This window comes from Sphaerodactylus townsendi, linkage group LG15, assembly GCF_021028975.2.
Source record: "Sphaerodactylus townsendi isolate TG3544 linkage group LG15, MPM_Stown_v2.3, whole genome shotgun sequence".
Lineage (NCBI taxonomy): Eukaryota > Metazoa > Chordata > Lepidosauria > Squamata > Sphaerodactylidae > Sphaerodactylus > Sphaerodactylus townsendi.
The window spans coordinates 23,584,384-23,602,470 of NC_059439.1; the positions used below are offsets into that span (position 1 = coordinate 23,584,384).

Genomic DNA, 18,087 nt, shown 5'->3' on the forward strand with positions numbered 1-18,087 from the left:
ATGAGGAGAAGTCAATTATGGCTACCAATCTTGATCCTCTTGATCTGAGATTTGCAACGTTCCTTAACAGTCCAGGTGTTCGTGAGCACGAGAAGGCCATTATTATCCCACATGTGAATCTCAAAGGCACCCAGGCCACCAAGCAGAGAGCTGGACTAGATGGACTCTGGTCTGATCCAGCTGGCTTGTTCTTATGTTCTTATGTTCTTAGGTCTGGGTATGGTGAACAACCTGCACCAACCTATGTTACTAGTGGTGGAAAGGTCCCAACTAGCCCTGTTGCCCCCACCATCAGTGTCAAGGGTCTGCCACAACAAACAGCAGCTTTGGGAGGTGCCCCAGCATGTGGATGATGGACAGCTTGGTTTTTATTCCTCCATTTGTTTGAAGGTTGTGTTGGTTGTCCCCCTTCCTTCTGTCTTCCACCTTGCCACCTTGTCATGCATTGACAGGAGGTGAAGATGATAAGCAGAGGCTTCCTTCCTGCCTGTCCTTGCCATCTTGCCTCAGCGTGACGGGCAAGGGGAATGGGCAGTGGCTTTTACTGCACATTGGTGTGCGGGAGGGTACAATGAGTGGTCTTTTTCCCTCAATGCAGGGGGAGGCAGCAAAGTCTTTCAGCTAGCTCTGCAAGTACCTGGAATGATGACCTCTAGGATATGCTGTTTATATTGCCTAAAATTCAAATAGAATAAAATGCATAGACAAATAAAGGGACATGCAGGGATCTGGGGGTCTCCTATCACTGGCCTTTTATTTTTGCCTTATTTTATTTACAAGATTGATAAGAACATAAGAACATAAGAACAAGCCAGCTGGATCAGACCAGAGTCCATCTAGTCCAGCTCTCTGCTACTCGCAGTGGCCCACCAGGTGCCTTTGGGAGCTCACATGCAGGATGGGAAAGCAATGGCCTTCTGCAGCTGTTGCTTCCAATCACCTGGTCTGTTAAGGCATTTGCAATCTCAGATCAAGGAGGATCAAGATTGGGAGCCATAGATCGACTTCTCCTCCATAAATCTGTCCAAGCCCCTTTTAAAGCTATCCAGGTTAGTGGCCATCATCACCTCCTGTGGCAGCATATTCCAAACACCAATCTCACGTTGCGTGATATCCTGCCTTTCAATCTGATGAGGTCCACAAAAGCAACAAGCAGTTAAAACAAAGCATTGTGAAAACACCTCCTAAAAACAAAGTATTTATAAAAACAAGTACATCACAGCTGCTTATTTAATGCATACCTCTGTTTCTCCCAAAGAATATGGACAATCCTTAAAAAAAAAAAAAAATAAGACATTGCAGGTTTTGCAGAAGGGAAGTGCAAAATATAAGGCATCACCCGAAAGTAAGACATAGCAAAGTTTTTGTTTGGAAGCATGCCCGATGAACAGAACACAGACAAATAAGACATACCCTGAAAATAAAACAGCACATCTTTGGGAGCAAAAATTAATATAAGACACTGTCTTATATTCGGGGAAACATGGTATTTCTCACAGTGTTATAAAGTATGTCCTTTTACAGATTCCTGGAATCACTGAAAAATAATACAGAGACTGATCCACCAACACTCCATTATTACAGAAAATCAAGGAATATAGAGCAATCAGCAATTCATAATTATCATCAAGAATAAATGCTTTACACCTGATCCTGATTGCCAATAAAGGTTTCACAAAAACCTTCTGGAAGTGTTCCAAAGAACTGGAAAAGTTCTGTGAGTGGGTGAGGGTGTGGGTGTGTGCACGCACACACAGCATCATAGATAAGGCAGACAAAAGGGTCTCCCACAATCTCAATCCATGAAATATATCGCTCTCCCGTCACAAAGGTAAAAACCAACATTTTGAATTCAACCCAAAACTTATTTTGGACCCAGAGCTAGTTATCCTGCAAACACCAAGAGGTTGTTATCCTTATCTTACACAAATGTTACCCCCAGACGGAATCCCAACATCTACAGCTTGAAGGAAGTGACAGGAAGTGAGCTGTTATTCCTTTGAAAAGTGATGGCTGGCAAAGCAACCCTGTAGGGCATAGGTGTCAGTCTTAGAGTCCTTCAGGATAAAGAGTGGATCACAGTTCCTTCATCTCCCGCCAGCATCAGGCGCAGGATGATGGGAACTACAATCCATAACATTCGAGGTCATGAAGTTTGAGCACCTGTGCTGTAGGATTTCTAAGTGGAAACAGGTGTCTCACAGATACAAGATCTCCCATGGCTCAAGAACCTACAAGGGGCTGTTATTACTTCCTATGCATTTCTATATGATGATTGTAAAATATGATTCTGATTATCAGAGTTAGATGGAGAGAATGACTCTGGGAAAGGATCCTATCCCCAGTCCACTGTGGCCCTGCATCCCCATATGAGGGTGGGGGGTGCCTGCCTAACCAGCCCACAGGAGAAGATGCCTGACCATAGCAGCTGGGAGAGGCAGAAAGTATTATTCCTCACAGCAGCAAGGTGAGGCTGGGTGTAGAGGCCCTTTACCATCCCTCACTGTGGGATGCCTGGGACTGGTGATCCCTATCTGCAGCTAAGCCAGTTGAATCCGGTGACTAGAGGGATGGTCCTAGAGGGGAGTGGTCCTGGGGACCAGGTTGTGCTAATGTATGTCGACAGCCCACCAAACTATCAGGACTCTTCCTGGTGGCCTTAATGGCCCTTCTATTCCTGCTGATTATGGTGGTGATTTCTATCATGACATGCAGAGGTGGGATCCAGCAGGTTCTTACAGGTTCCCGAGAGTAGGTTACTAATTATTTGTGTGTGCCGAGAGGGGGTTACTAATTGGTGATTTTGCCACGTGATTTTTGCCTTAGTTACACCCCTCCTCTCAGCAGTAGTGCGCAGAACTTGAAGCAGTCTAGCAGGAGGTGCACCGGTGTGCGTGGCAGCCTGCGCCTGCGTGCATTCGTTTCCTGTCCAAGGACCGGTGCAGTGGCTGCATCCTTGCCACAGCCCCGCCCAGGAATGCCACGCCCCTGGAATGCCTGGCCACACCCCCATCATGCCCCACCCAGCCCCATTGGCGCAACGCCACAGTTTGAATCCCACCACCATGGGAACCTGTTACTAAAATTTTTGGATCCCACCACAGATGACATGGACATGCAGTGCCTCCTGAAAATGTCTAGAAAGTGTCCACCTCACTTCCTCATTCCATCAAAAGAAGACACTATCGCATAGGCATTATCTTGAACCAATGTAAGCAAGACAAGAAGAAGAGTTACTTTAACTTTTCCTAACTGTACTTTTCTTAACTGTAAGGTGTCTCAAAGCAGCTTACAGTCACCTCCACTTCCTTTTCCTACAACAGATACCTTGGGAGGTGGGGGAGGCTGAGATCATTCGGAGAGAACTGACACCAGCCCAAGGTCACCCAAAAGGCTTCATGCAGGATTGGAAAAAAAAAACTTGGTTCACCATCACTTAGTCCATCACCCATCTGGAGGAGTGGGCATCAAACCTGGTTCTTCAGATTAGAGTCCGCCATTCTTAACCACTGCTCAGTTTCAACAACTGACTACCAAACAGAGAGAAATGTTGTATATAATCACTTCGAGTGAAATAGCAGCCATCGAGTCACCGGTGGCAGCCATTGCGGCAGAGGTGAGCAGCACAAGGCAAAAGGGATGGGGCAGCCAGCTTTGAGGGTGCAGTTGCAGGGAGCTGCAACGATTGGCCCGAGCTGCAAAGGCGGGAACAGCAGAGCACCACGCCCCGAGCCTCGGCATTCTTGGCTAGCCAAGGCTCAAGAGCGACGTGACCCACCCACCCTCCCAAGTTACAATTGTTAATGGTTGACATGTTGCAAATGATTTTATTGTTATACTTGCACTTTTGTCGCAGCCCGGCGGGTTGGCAATGGAATCGCAACATCTGTGAGGAGAAGCCGAGCCGGGTGGCCGGTCTTCTCCATGGTTGGTGCCCTTAAGGAAAAGCCTGGGGGTGGGGCAGGCCGGTAAGCAAGCTGGTAGGCTTAGCTGGTGCCCGCCACCCCAGCAGGAAGGGTTGACACCAAGGGTATCCAGCTGCACGGTGGCTCCCTGCATTCCTGCCAACGCCCCGAATAGGGATTACCGTGGACCAGCATGGACTTGGCATACAGCAACGGTATTGGACCTGCTGATGTTGCGATCCATTTGTCTCCCAGCTTCTTGATGTTATGTTATTAATTAATAAATTGGGCTGTGGTCCAATCTATTTCCAAGCCCTTGTTGTGTTTTATTTGCCGGGGAAGGGTCTACACCATCTGCACGCAATAAGTGGCAAATTACTCTGACATTAGACAAATAGAAGCTATATAGGATTCTTTATTTTACTCTTTTTTGGTAAGGCTCAAGGCAGGCCACATTTTTTAAAGATGTAACGATAATACTATAAGGCATGACATACCAGTGCATTAAGGTACAGCCCTATTTCTTTCATAGAAGCTATAGCCTTAACAATTAGGTTTTATTACATGATAGAGAATCATCAATCTTGTTTCATGGATGAGGCACCAAAACAGGAGAAATAGCCACATTGTTTCAATGTCCTAGAGCAAGGAGCAAGCCCAAGCAAGCCTGCTCAGAAGTAAGTCCCATGTTGGTCAATGGGGCATTCTCTGGGGGAAGTGTTTTTAGTTTTACACTGAATCTTGGAATGTGCTTGCAATTATTGATCCTGTTCTTTCTGGAAGATAAATAAGGGCTTAATTAGCTAATTCACAATTATCATTAATGCCTCTCCCGAGATGATGACTGTTGAGTGAGGACAATCAAATCCCAAAAGTGTCTAAAGGTAAATCACATAATGAAACTGAGTAACCAGTGTAAAGTCTTTCCCAGTCACAGGAGTTCTTTGGTGTGTTCAGAGGTAGGTGAATCATGATATCATCTTTCTTTATCATTTAACACTGAGAATGAAGAAGAAGAGTTTGCCCCCCCCCTTCTTTCCTGTAAGAGACTCAAAGGGTCTTACAAACTCCTTTCCTTTCCTCTCCCCACTGCAGACACCTTGTGAGGTCGGTGAGGTTGAGACTAGCCCCAGGTCACCCAGCAGGAATGTAGGAGTGGGAAAACAAATCCGGTTCACTAGATAAGACTTGCCACTCATGTGGAGGTAGGAATCAATCCCGGTTCTCCAGATTAATCCACCACTCAAAACCACAAGATCACACTGGGGAGGAAAGAATGGGTGATACTACCTCAGTTGACAGAGGAAGTCTTACTTGTTTAATAAACAAGCAAATGCTCCCCTTAATGCTTCACATAGGCCCCTTCTGCACACGCAAAATAATGCATTTTCAAACCACTTTCACAACTGTTTGCAAGTGGATTTTGCCATTCCGCACAGCTTCAAAGAGCACTGAAAGCAGTTTGAAAGTGCATTATTCTGCATGTGCGGAATGAGCCATAGTAAATAAGGACCATACTGAGCCAGGTGGGTTAATAATAATGTGCTAGTTCTTTAAAAAGTGCTTGCCAGGATTACTGCTTATCTGCAATCTGAACGAACACAGCCTGGTATACTTGCTTTGACATTCTAATGCATTTTGATTTATGTGTCACTTTTGAAACAGAGAAAAGCCACAGGACTGTGGAAGTGCTAGCAAAGGGAGTCTGGGAAAGGTGTTAGCAACAGACACATATTGCCAAAAAAGATAATGATGAATGTCTATTGTGAAATGAATAAGGAAAATTTAGAAGTGGAGCATTTCTATTACATGAATCCTTTATTGGTTCACATTGAATGTACCCATCTAAGATGTAACAAGGTCTGAAGAAGGCGAGGTTGAGGAGGGACATGATTGATCTCTTTAAGTATTTGAAATGGTATCATTTAGAGAAGGGCAAAGAGCTTTTCAGAGAGCCAGCCTGGTGTAATGGTTGAGCGGTTGACTTAGATCTGGAAAACCCAGGTTCCAATCCCCACTCTGCCATGGAAACTTTCAGAGTGACCAGGACCAGTCACACATGTTCAGCCTCAACCCTGGCCAGTATTTGGATGGGAGACCTGCAAGGAATACCAGGATCATGGTGTCAAGGCAGGCAATAGCAAATCTCCTCCAAATGTCTCTTGCCTTGAAAACGCTACAGGGTCACCATAGATCAGTGAGGTCATCATCTGGATTAATATAACATCCATTCAGAAACACCACAAAGGGATTGAATCTCACCAGTTTTTCAGCAGTTATTCTTGGGACAGGATGGCAAAAAAGGGGGGAGCTATTCCTGTTGGCAGCAGAGAGTAGGACTTGCAATACTGACTTTCAGTTTCAGAGTTTTCAAACAAGAATAGTTTAGCAGTGGCATCAGCTGCCTAGGGAGGTATTGAGCTCCCCCTCATTGGTAATCTTCAAGCTTTGACTAGACAAACACTTCTCAGAGATGATTTAGGCTGATCATGCGTTGAGCAGGAGAGTTGGATTAGATGTCTGTATGGACCCTTCCAGCTCTGTGATTCTATGGACTGTCCTTCAGCAACTACAAAAAAGGTAATACACAAAGCCTTTCAGTTCTCAGCAATGGATTGTCCTTCGGTAACTGCAAAAAAGGTAATACTGTATATACTCATGTATAAGTCGAATTTTTCAGCACATTTTTAATGCTGAAAAAGCTCCCCTCGACTTATATGCTGGTCATTAAATTTTTTGTGTTTTTTTACTTTGCCAGCCAGCAGGGGGCGCAGTTTTAATGCTAGCGTCACCAAAATTTCAGGGTACCCTCAGAAGACACTCCTGAGGGTACCAGCCAAGTTTGGTAAAGTTTGGTTCAGGGGGCCCAAAGTTATGGACCCCCAAAGGAGGTGCCCCCATTCCCCATTGTTTTCAATGGGAGATATTAGTAGATGAGGCTACCCTTTTGAGGGTCCATAACTTTGGATCCAAAGTTATTGATCCCCAAAAGGGTGCCCCATCCCCCATTGTTTACAATGGAAGCTAATAGTAGATTTTCCATTTCTGATAATATCCCTCTTAAAATCTAAGTTAGGTTACATTTGGACATACAGATGATGATGAGGAATCCAGTTTTGAAGGATTTTAACTCCTGTGTTTTAGCTTGGTTGCTGATTGAACTAAGGTTTTTGTACTTTTAAAGTTACTGTTGAGACTATATTGTTCTTGTTGACCCTCTTTTCCATTTACAGAGCCAGTTTACTGTTTTTCTTTGAAATAAATATTCAAAAACATTTAACCTACTGATGCCTCAATTGATGTAATTGTATTGGTATCTATTTTTATTTTTGAAATTTACCAGCAGCTGCTGTATTTCCCACCCTCGACTTATACGCGAGTCAATAAGTTTTCCCAGTTTTTTGTGGTAAAATTAAGTGCCTCGACTTATATGCGGGTCGACTTATACACGAGTATATACGGTACCTTTCACTTAGGTTCTTAGCAAGGGAGTGAACAGATCTCTATCACATCCCTCTTTCATTTCAATTTTGTTTGTGTCAAGTATGGGTGCAAGGAATCGCTGTCCCATTCTGGTGAAGAAGGATAAAAGTAATGAGAAAAAGATAAAACTAAAATATTGGTTGATGAAGGGAAAGACAGGCAATAAAAATAACTTTTTAAGACAAATAACTCAAAATTCATGTTTAAATGCTTTCCATCTATCCACATTGTGCACACCTGCAATTATTCTTGGATGGCTACTATAACATGCGTTAGCAGAAATATGGCAGGTGAGTAGATAAAAAAAAAGGTAGAGGCTTGTTACTACACCTCCAGAAACAATAAACCATTTATCTCTCCTCCAGACACTATGAAACACACAGAAGACACTGAAGAAAATCAGACCAGCATCACAGAATTCATTCTTGTTGGGTTTGCCAACCATCCTGAACTTCAGGCCCCCCTTTTCATCATCTTCCTTCTAGTGTACACAATAACTCTGACTGGAAATGTCCTCATCATTCTCATCACAACAATGGACTCTGCCCTTCAGAGTCCCATGTACTTCTTCCTCCGGAACTTGTCCTCCTTGGAAATCTGCTTCAATTTGGTCATTGTCCCAAAGATGCTGGTGAACTTTTTGGTGGAGAATAAATCCATCTCCTATGCTGGTTGTGCTACACAAATGTATTTCTTCTTCTTCTTTGGTGCTGCAGAGTGCTGCCTTCTTGCTGCGATGGCGTATGACCGATACGTTGCCATCTGCAACCCGTTACGCTATCCTGATATCATGAACAGAAGGGCGTGCTTCCAATTGGCCAGTGCTTCCTGGTTCTCAGGCTTCCCTGTGTCTACTGTCCAGACCACATGGATATTCAGCTTGCCGTTTTGTGGACCTAACATAGTCAACCACTTCTTCTGTGACAGTCCTCCAGTACTGGAACTGGCCTGCGCTGATACCCACATGTTTGAACTGGAAGCTCTGACAGCCACCGTACTCTTCATCATGTTTCCTTTCCTCTTGATTCTTCTCACGTACGTTCGCATCATCACTACCATCCTGAGAATGCCTTCAGCGGAAGGCAGACACAAAGCCTTTTCAACCTGTTCATCTCACCTTGTTGTGGTTACTCTGTTTTATGGCACAGCCACCTCAACCTACTTCAGACCAAAATCTAGCTATGCTCCAGACACAAAGAAGATCCTCTCTCTCTCCTACACTGTCATCACTCCCATGTTAAATCCCATCATCTACAGCTTGAGAAACAAGGAAGTAAAAGGTGCATTGAAGAGAACACTGGGCAGGATAATGTTTGTGCACCAAAAATAATTTTGTTTTGCGGTAGTGCCAACTGCATAATCCTGTTTCCCACTTTGTTTCCAGTGTAGTTTGCAGAGGTAGCAGAGGTAGTTTGCCATTGTCTTTCTCTACAGAGGAAGCCAGTGTAGTTTGCAGAGAAGCAGAGGTAGTTTGCCATTGTCTATCTCTACAGAGGAAGCCATTGACCCTGCTTAGCTTCTGAGGAGATCAGGCTAAATCATGCCACCTTTCCTCCTACTCTTCCATGGTTCATTTTTAAAGTATTGTGTTATTGACACAATATGGTGGTCTTTGCAGTGCATTTCATTTTTTAAAATGTGTCATTTTACTCTACCATTTTCAAATGTTGATGATAAAAGAAATTCTGATAGCGGTGGATAAAATCCACATATAAACTTGCTCGTTACTGTAGAAATTATTTCCCACCCCTACATTCTACCCTTTAAAAGCAGTGGCTTAAAATGTTGGCAACTCTAAAGCTGAGTGTCATATTCAAAATGTTGGCTTGTTTTCAAAGTGATCACTTTGAAGTAACAACTAGCTTGTCCATGTTTAATGTACCTCTAAAATTACAAAGAAAATAAATGTACCATTAATTGCCGAATCACTATCTAAGACAAACTCCCCCTATATACTGTTTGCGTCTACCAAACAAATTAGGAAGGAAAATGTGATGAGTTATGAAATGGTCTTTATATCTACAATTAGCTGCATTTATTGTCCCAACAATCTCTAACACAGATGGAAATGTAGCAGATGGTAACCATTCAAATGAACTGATTATAAATATCAGCACAAATCAAGACAAACATATAGCTTTAAAATAAAACAAATTTCTTCAGATTCATTAGTATTGAAGACACAATGTTAGGACAAAAAGCCTGAGCACATATTTCACAATGGTGATCGTTTCAAAGGATCTTTACAAGTGAGTTAGCTTCTGTCTTACTCAGTCTTCTATAACTTCTATAACAGTTAAACCATTTCTATCATTCAAGTGAATATGGGCGTCTGGGGACGGCAAACCGCCGCCCCTAGGCCGCCATTTCAGATAGGGCTTGAGCTGCTTCTGCGAAGCTGCGCCAGCTTCTCGCATGTCTCAGCCTGTGCCGAGCTTCCGGGCGCTTGAAATGTCCAGTTTTCTGAACGCTAGCCCAGTTCCGCCGCCGCAGGTGAATGGCAGCTGGCCTTCCCGGCGCTTTCCCCACTCTCTCTTCACTTTCACTCACCTGTCGCTCTCCTCGGCCCCTCCGGGCGACGCCACCTGGGCTCCGGGACACGCTCTACTCTGGGTGACATTACGGAAGCAGGCGCGCAGGGCAGGGGAGGCGTGTCCCCAGGCCCCGGCGATGCGCAGGAGGGCCGGAGAGCAGGTGAGTCGACCGGGCAACGGTGCCAGTGGCGTAACTAGGCAAACTGGAGCCCTGGGCAAAACCTGAGTTTGATGCCCCCCGGCGTGTGCCCAATGCAACGTGCGTCCCCCCTTGTAGCTATGCTCAGTGGCGTATCTAGGCAAACTGGAGTTTGGCACCACCTATGGGCAGCCACCCTCCCCCACTGTGACCAAGCAATGATTTTTTACACCAGGTTGTTTCAAAGTCACCATCACATTAAAGAACATGCCCCAACTCACAAATCTGAACACAGCAATAAGCCATGCCACACAGCAGAAATAAATTTTTGAAAACATTTTCAAAATGCTGTCAAAATGTTTTATTACTGCTATGAAAACATTTTATGGTGTTGTATCCAGTCCCCCCGACTGAGGGAAACAGCATCACTTTCATTGTTTCAAAGGAGAATCTGGGCACCCTAGTTTAAACAAGTGATGCTGGAATTCACCCCCAAACAGCATCATTTTCAATGGTGTTTAAACTAGGGAGCCCAGATTCTCCTTTTAAATCCACCTTAAAGGGAGAATCTGGGGTTCTCAGTTTAAACAACATTGAAAGTGATGCTATTTTGGGGTTGATTTTCCCCCACCCTGAAACAGCATCACTTTCAATGTTTAAACTGGGGTCCTCAGATTCTCCCTTTAAATCCATGTCAAAGGCGGTGGGATTTTAAAGGAAAATCTGGGGAAATTTGGGAAGTGCCTGCTGTTAGGGGTGCAATTGTTAAGCTAGCAGCACCAAACTTTCAGGGTATATTTAGGAGACTCTCCTAATGATACCACCTTTGGTGAAGTTTGCTTGAGCTATAGTCCAAAGTTATGGACCCTCAAAGGTGTAGCCCCATCTTCTGTTAGCTCCCATTGGAAACAATGATGATGGGGCACCCCCTTTGGGGAGTCCATAGCTTTGGGACCCCCTGGACAAAACTTCACAAAACCTGGTAAAGAAGTCAGAGACTCTCCTGATGTGATACCTCCCACCGTGTTTGGCAGAAATTTGGTTCAGGGGGTCCAAAGTTATCGGAACCCTCAAAGGTGTAGCCTTATCTCCTATTAGCTCCCATTGGAAACAATGGGGGATGGGGCACCCTCTTTGGGAGTCCATAACTTTGGACTCCCAGAACCAAACCTCACCAAACCTGGGTGATAGCATCAGGAGAGTCTCTCAAAACATTCCTGAAATTGTGGTGCTGCTAGCCTATAAACTGCGCCCTCTGCAGGCCAAAGAAAAACACTGAAAATACAAAAAATCCCACAAACGAACCTGCAGTTTTTGCGCCCCCCACAGGGCTGCGCCCAGGGCAACTGCCCACTTTGCCCTATGGGAGGAACGCCTCTGGACGGCGCCCAGCAGCTTGTCTTCCTGGAATGCCAGGGACCGGCCCATGCGGACGGGTCCCAGCATCAAGTTGGGTCAAGGCGTCAGAAATGCTTCACTCCAAGCCTTCTTCTGCCTCCTCGGGTATGGAAAAGGGCCTTAGTTAGCGTCTGTCTTACTCAGTCTTCTATAACTTCATCTGTAATCTATTTTTTAAAAATTTTTATTGATATTTTGGATTGTTACAGATTTATATTATACATCTTTATATTTCATCCTCCATATCCTTTTCCCCCCTTTTCCCCCTCCCCCTTCTTCTTTTCTTCTTTAAATGTGCAGCAGCAGGTCCATTCTTTCTAATCTTCTTTTCCAGTTTTCTTCTGTGATTCCAATTTCATTTAACCAGTCTTTGAATTCAGTCCAGATCCACTTCATATCTTTTCGTTTTTCTTGCCATATTTGGTTTCTTGACATTGTGTCAAAAATTTCCAATTGTATTTGTTCCCATATATATTCCAACCATTTCTGTATTGTCCAGATTATTTTGTCCTTCCACCCTAATACTATTACTGCATGGGCCGCTCTAATCATAAGTTTAAAAAGCATTCTCTTTCTTTGTTCTATTATTGTATAATCCAGTATGCCTATAAATAATAGATCTATATGTATCTTTATTTTTACATTCACATATTTTTCCATATCCTTTGTAACATTTTTCCACAGGTGTTTTACCTCTGGACAACCTGTAATCTATTGAGCTAAGAGTCAGGCAGTGATACAATGGTAGGCTTAATACAATGCTGCTTTCAATGATTGCCTCAAAGTTACATCACCCTTGCCATTCCTGCAGAACTGCCCACCTTCAGGTAAAGTTTGGAGATTTCCTAGAAGTACAATTAATCTCCAGATGATTGAGATCAGTTCTCCTAGAAACAATGGCTGCTGGAGTAGGGTTGGGTAAACTCCATGGAATTACACCCTGCTGATGTCCCTGTCTTCCCTAAACCCCATCATCTCCAGTTTCTAACTCCAAATCTCCAGAAATTTCTAATTTGGAATTGGCAATCTTACTTGGTATTCATAACTGAGCTTGTCATCCATATTTTAACACAATTTTATTTTCTTTTTTTTTAATATAGGGAAGCCTTGCCATAATGACTTGGCTGCCAAGTAACTCCTGAATATCTTATATGAGATAGAAAGATTACAGAAGATTCTGAGGCATTTGTTGTGGTCACCTGCGAGCTACTGTGAGCTTATCATAAGAACATAAGAACAAGCCTGCTGGATCAGACCACAGTCCATCTAGTCCAGCACTCTGCTACTCGCAGTGGCCCACCAGATGCCTTTGGGAGCTCGCATGCAGGTTGTGAAAGCAATGGCCTTCTGCTGCTGCTGCTGCTCCTGAGCACCTGGTCTGCTAAGGCACTTGCAGTCTCAGATCAAGGAGGATCAAGATTGGTAGCCATAGATCGACTTCTCCTCCATAAATCTGTCCAAGCCCTTTTTAAAGCTATCCAGATTAGTGGCCATCACCACCTCCTGTGGCAGCATATTCCAAACACCAATCACACGATGCATGAAAAATGTTTCCTTTAATTAGTCTGAATTCCCCCCCCCCCCCCAGCATTTTCAATGAATGCCCCCTGGTTCTAGTATTGTGAGAAAGAGTGAAAAATTTCTCTCTGTCAACATTTTCTACCCCACACATAATTTTATAGACTTCAATCAAATCTCCCCTCAGACGTCTCCTCTCCAAACTAAAGAGCCCCAAACACTGCAGCCTCTCCTCATAAGGAAGGTGCTCCAATCCCTCAATCATCCTCATTGCCCTTCTCTGCACTTTTTCTATCTCTTTGATATCCTTTTTGAGATGTGGTGACCAGAACTGAACACAGTACTCCAAGTGTGGTTGCACCACTGCTTTATATAAGGGCATGACAATCTTTGCAGTTTTATTATCAACTCCTTTCCTAATTATCCCCAGCATAGAGTTTGTCTTTTTCCCATGGAACTATCAACTAAGATGCCCGAATCCCTTTCCTGGTCTGTGACTGATAGCACTGACCCCTGTAGCGTGTATGTGAAGTTTGGATTTTTTGCCCCTTTGTGCATCACTTTACATTTTACTACATTGAACTGTATTTGCCATTTCTTAGCCCACTTGCATAATTTATCAAGATCCACTTGGAGCTCTTCACAATCCTTTGTGGTTCTCACCACCCTAAATAATTTAGTATCATCTGCAAACTTGGCCACCACATTACCCACCCCTACTTCCAGGAAATTTATGAATAGGTTAAAGAGCACTGGCCCCAAAACGGATCCTTGGGGAACACCACTCCCTACATTTCTCCATTGTGAGAACTTCCCATTTACACCCACCCTTTGCTTCCTGTTCCTCAACCAGTTTTTAATGCATAGGTGGACTTCCCCTCTTATTCCTTCACTGCTGAGTTTTCTCAATAGTCTTTGGTGAGAAACTTTGTCAAAAGACTTTTGGAAATCCAAGTAGACAATGTCCACTGGTTCCCCCTTATCCACATGCCAGTTTACACCCTTTCTTTTACCATTTTTTATCTTTTTTTCTTTTACCATCAAATGACAGCTGACATGGTTGCCCCATAAGGCTTCCAATGCAAGTGATGTTTAGAGGTGGTTTGCCATTGCCTTCCTCTACACAATGACCCTTGACTTCCTTGGTGGTCTCTCATTCAAGTTATATCCGGAACCTGTTTAACTTCCAACATCTGACAAGATAAGCCATGTCAGGGCAGACCTTATAATTATGCTTCAGGTGCTTCAGGTGCTAAGCTTGTTTGGCAGCATCATTCTTTAAGTCAGAGTAACTTCCTTTAGCCTCTAACATTGAAACAACTCTTCCATTGGAAGATGGGTCTATAAGGTGGGGCAAGACTCCTTGGTTGAAGGAAGCTATCAGACCTATCATATATTACTGTTCTTCTCATTGACAAATCTGATTCCATTCTGGAGGGATACTTAGATTACCAAGAACACTGACTGAAATGATACATATATAGCAAGTCTGAGACTACATGTTATTACAGATATAGGTCCTTGGACGTCTCAAGTTTTTTTCTAATAACATTCATTTTCAGAATTATTTTTTTCAAGGCTGTTTTCATATCCTGGTTCCTTAAACTGTAGATCATCGGGTTGAGCATTGGTGTGACAATGCTGTACACCACAGCTATGATTTTGTTCATGTTAAAGGAAGAACGGGTGGTGGGGCTGACATACATGAAAATCACAGTCCCGTAGTACAAAGAGACAACTGTCAGATGAGAGGCGCAGGTTGAGAAAGCTTTGTGACGTCCATGCGAGGATGGTATTTTCAGAATGGTTATACTGATGTAGATGTAGGAGACCACAGTGGACAGGAATGTGCTCAGAATCACCATAGCTGAAAGCAGGAATACAATCTTCTGGGTAAGAGATGTGTCTATGCAAGCCAGGCGTAATAGAGGGGGAAGGTCGCAGAAGAAATGGTTTATGACATTGGGTCCACAGAAGGGTAAGTTAATCACCACAATAGCAGCTACTAAAGGGGACAAGCAGCCCCCTGCCCAACAGCCCATCACAAGAAGCACACACACTCTTTTACTCATGATGGTAGAATATCTCAGAGGGTAACATATGGCAACATATCGATCATAAGCCATAACTGCAAGCAGGAAGCATTCAGATGACCCGAGGAAGAAAAAGCAATAGGATTGCAACAAGCACCCAGCAAAGCTAATGGCATGCCTGTTTGTTAACAAGATGGACAACAGTTTGGGAACAGTGGAAGATACGTAGCCTATATCCATCAGTGATAGGTTCCCTAAAAAGAAGTACATGGGAGTTTGAAGGTGGCTGTCAGTCTTAACTGTGATGACTATGGTGATGTTGCCGAGCACTGTAAGAAGGTACATAATCAGAAAGAGAAAAAAGAGAGAGATTTCGATTTTCCTAGTATTTGGGAAGCCCAGAATGAAAAACGTTGTCACTGCCGTATAGTTCTGATGTTCTTTAAGCCACTTTTCCAGCATCTATAAGAGGTGAGAAAAAGTATGTTAGTACCTTTTGGGGGGGAGGGGGCAGGAAATAAATCCATGAAAATGCAATTAAATGAGCACATTTTTCACTTCTCCTATTAAAGAACAAATTTCACATATTTAGCTAGGGGTAAACCCAGAAATATGGATTCAGGTATTACCATGTTTTTAGTAGGGAATATTCTACTGGTAAAAGGCTTTTGTCATGTAAGGAAAGGCACTTTCCTCCAAGGGAGGGACTCTAACCAATGTCCCTGTCTTAGGGGTCGGAAGCAAAAAGTGGAATATAAATCCAAAAAGGTGGAATATAAATCCAAACTTTTCTTCTTCTAGATACCTATCACATATGGCTTTTGTGAAGACAGGTCCTATAATCCCCAGCATATATTTTTATGTGACCAAAGAGAACGTCCTCCTTAATTCTTGACAAATGGGAAAAAAACTTCAATAATTAATGTTATCTTTTGGTATTAAACAGGCTCCCAGTGAGATAAGTGAAAAGGCTTTCTCAAGAGATAAATGTCCCTTCCTCCAGAGGTGGAATTCAAATAATTTAACAACTGGTTGTTTACAAGCACCATTTTAACAACCGGTTCTGCCGAAGTGGTGCGAACCTGCTGAATCCCACCACTGCCTTCCTCCTTCGAACTCTGTGGAAGACGGTGATAAGATCAGTTCCAATAATATTAGGCCTAAACTAAATGCTACATTTTTGTTAAGTTTGGCTGCAGTTCTCCAGACTTTACCTTTTTTTCTTACGTCACTTTAGAGCTGCACAGAGAGTATGCAAGCTACTTCTGGCTGTGATTGTTTTGGTTTAAAAAATGCCTTTCATCCCCTCATGGTAGAGTTCCAAGCCAGACTGAGCTTCTGTGAACTTTACAAATGCATTTCTCTATAACTGAAGCATGACTGCAGGGAAAGTGTGTCCAGTCCAGGGAACACCGTACAAACTTGCCAAAAAATAAAACCTGCAGTTTAGTCCTTTGCAAAATTTCTCTTGGTGAAGATTCCCATGATCTGAGGATCCCTGCTTTGATAATAAAATTCACCGTGTGCAAAATACTAAGAAAAACTTGGAAGTTCCTCCTTTATTACAAACGTGCCAAAAAATAAAACCTGCAGTTTAGTCCTTTGCAAAATTTCTCTTGGTGAAGATTCCCATGATCTGAGGATCCCTGCTTTGATAATAAAATTCACCTTGTGCAAAATACTAAGAAAAACTTGGAAGTTCCTCCTCTATTAAATTATTTCCAAATGAAGGCAGGAATAAGACTTTTGATAAGACCCATGCCATTTTTAAAGGAAGATTCCTGTATCTAAATATGCAACTTGATTTTCCACTTCCCCCCCCACACTAATTTTGAGATAGTGTCTACCAAAATAAGCAGGACTTTTGTGATGTCCCTGACCCACCATTCTTAAATTTGAGAACTATTGCTATACATATATAGCTATCATACTAAGGATTAAGGGGAAGGTACACCCACAATAATAAGAGAAAATTTGTACCCACCAGGCTGAAGACAAAAAAATCACAAGGTATTTTATAACATCATAGCAATGTTGAAGAATTATTTCAAAACAATTTTGTACAATACAGGTACATAGGAACACAGTAAATATTTTTTTTCTTTTTTAACACAATAACAGCAACAGCTAGCCAGAATCTAGATAATTACTGGCCTTGTAAAACCTTCAAGGCTGTTCTGTAAAACAAAATAAAAAAACATGTTACACAAAACATTTTAGTGTTAAAAAAGGAAATATATTTACTGTGCTCCTATGTACCTGTATTATACAAAATTGTTTTGAAATAATTCTTCAACATCGCTATGATGTTATAAAATACCTTGTGATTTTTTAGTCTTCGGCCTGGTGGGTACAAATTTTCTCTTATAATTATACGTATATAGCTAGACATATAAAGTTTTATGTCATGTACCACATGGCATACCTGAATAATCCCATGCTACCAAGACAAGATAGGTCCACATAGATGCTGGATTTAGCAAGGAGGGCAATCAGGGTTTATGAACGGGATGGGGTGGAGAACCCTACAATAATCCAAGTTACTAACAGAGTGAATCCCAACCAGCTTTTCTGCTAGTGAAAAAGAGAATGCGACTGCCATTTGAACATCTGAAAAGGACATGACATGGATCCTGGGACCTACATTATACAAAGCCATGTGTGATGGGAGCTGTAATGGAGAAGCTATATAGGCAATATAGATCCAAACATTGGCTGGATCTTATTGAGTATGGTTAAGATTGACTTACATGTGTTAAAGAAAAAAGGGTCTATGACAGCAAAAAAGACTATGGCTTATTCACGACACAGTAAAATGGAATAGGCTTACCTTATGGGCTGAAAACAAAAAAGGCACTTGAAAAGTATCTGATTTTATTTTATTTTCCTTTGTATATGTTGTAAAACCAGAAGTTAAAATAATAAGGGTTAAAATAATTTTTCTTTGTAAAAATAAAAAGTTATACACAAGGACAGGGTTTTTTAAATCTTTGTTTGGTTTCACGCCCTTACATTTCCCCAAGAAAGTAAGCAATGGCTCCAATGCCATTTGAAAGCTCTGAGACTACACTCCGTCT

The 18,087-nt window shown here is 42.7% G+C and overlaps 2 protein-coding genes across 4 annotated transcripts; one reads left to right on the forward strand and one right to left on the reverse strand.

Annotated features, from left to right (window-relative positions):
- Positions 1-8,718, forward strand: LOC125444750 (olfactory receptor 10A4-like). 3 transcript variants are annotated; one of them, XM_048517392.1, is made up of 2 exons: positions 1-10; positions 7,784-8,718. In XM_048517392.1, exons 1-2 carry the CDS (start codon positions 1-3, stop codon positions 8,716-8,718), a joined length of 945 nt encoding a protein of 314 aa, XP_048373349.1. The 3 variants fall into 3 exon arrangements, with proteins under 3 accessions (XP_048373349.1, XP_048373350.1, XP_048373348.1); XM_048517393.1 differs by lacking the exon at positions 1-10 and adding an exon at positions 4,802-4,811; XM_048517391.1 differs by lacking the exon at positions 1-10 and having other exon boundaries at positions 7,759-8,718.
- Positions 8,719-14,482: 5,764 nt separating this feature from the next.
- LOC125444198 (olfactory receptor 6M1-like) lies at positions 14,483-15,472 on the reverse strand. The gene has a single exon (XM_048516637.1). It carries the CDS (start codon positions 15,470-15,472, stop codon positions 14,483-14,485), a length of 990 nt encoding a protein of 329 aa, XP_048372594.1.
- Positions 15,473-18,087: the final 2,615 nt, after the last annotated feature.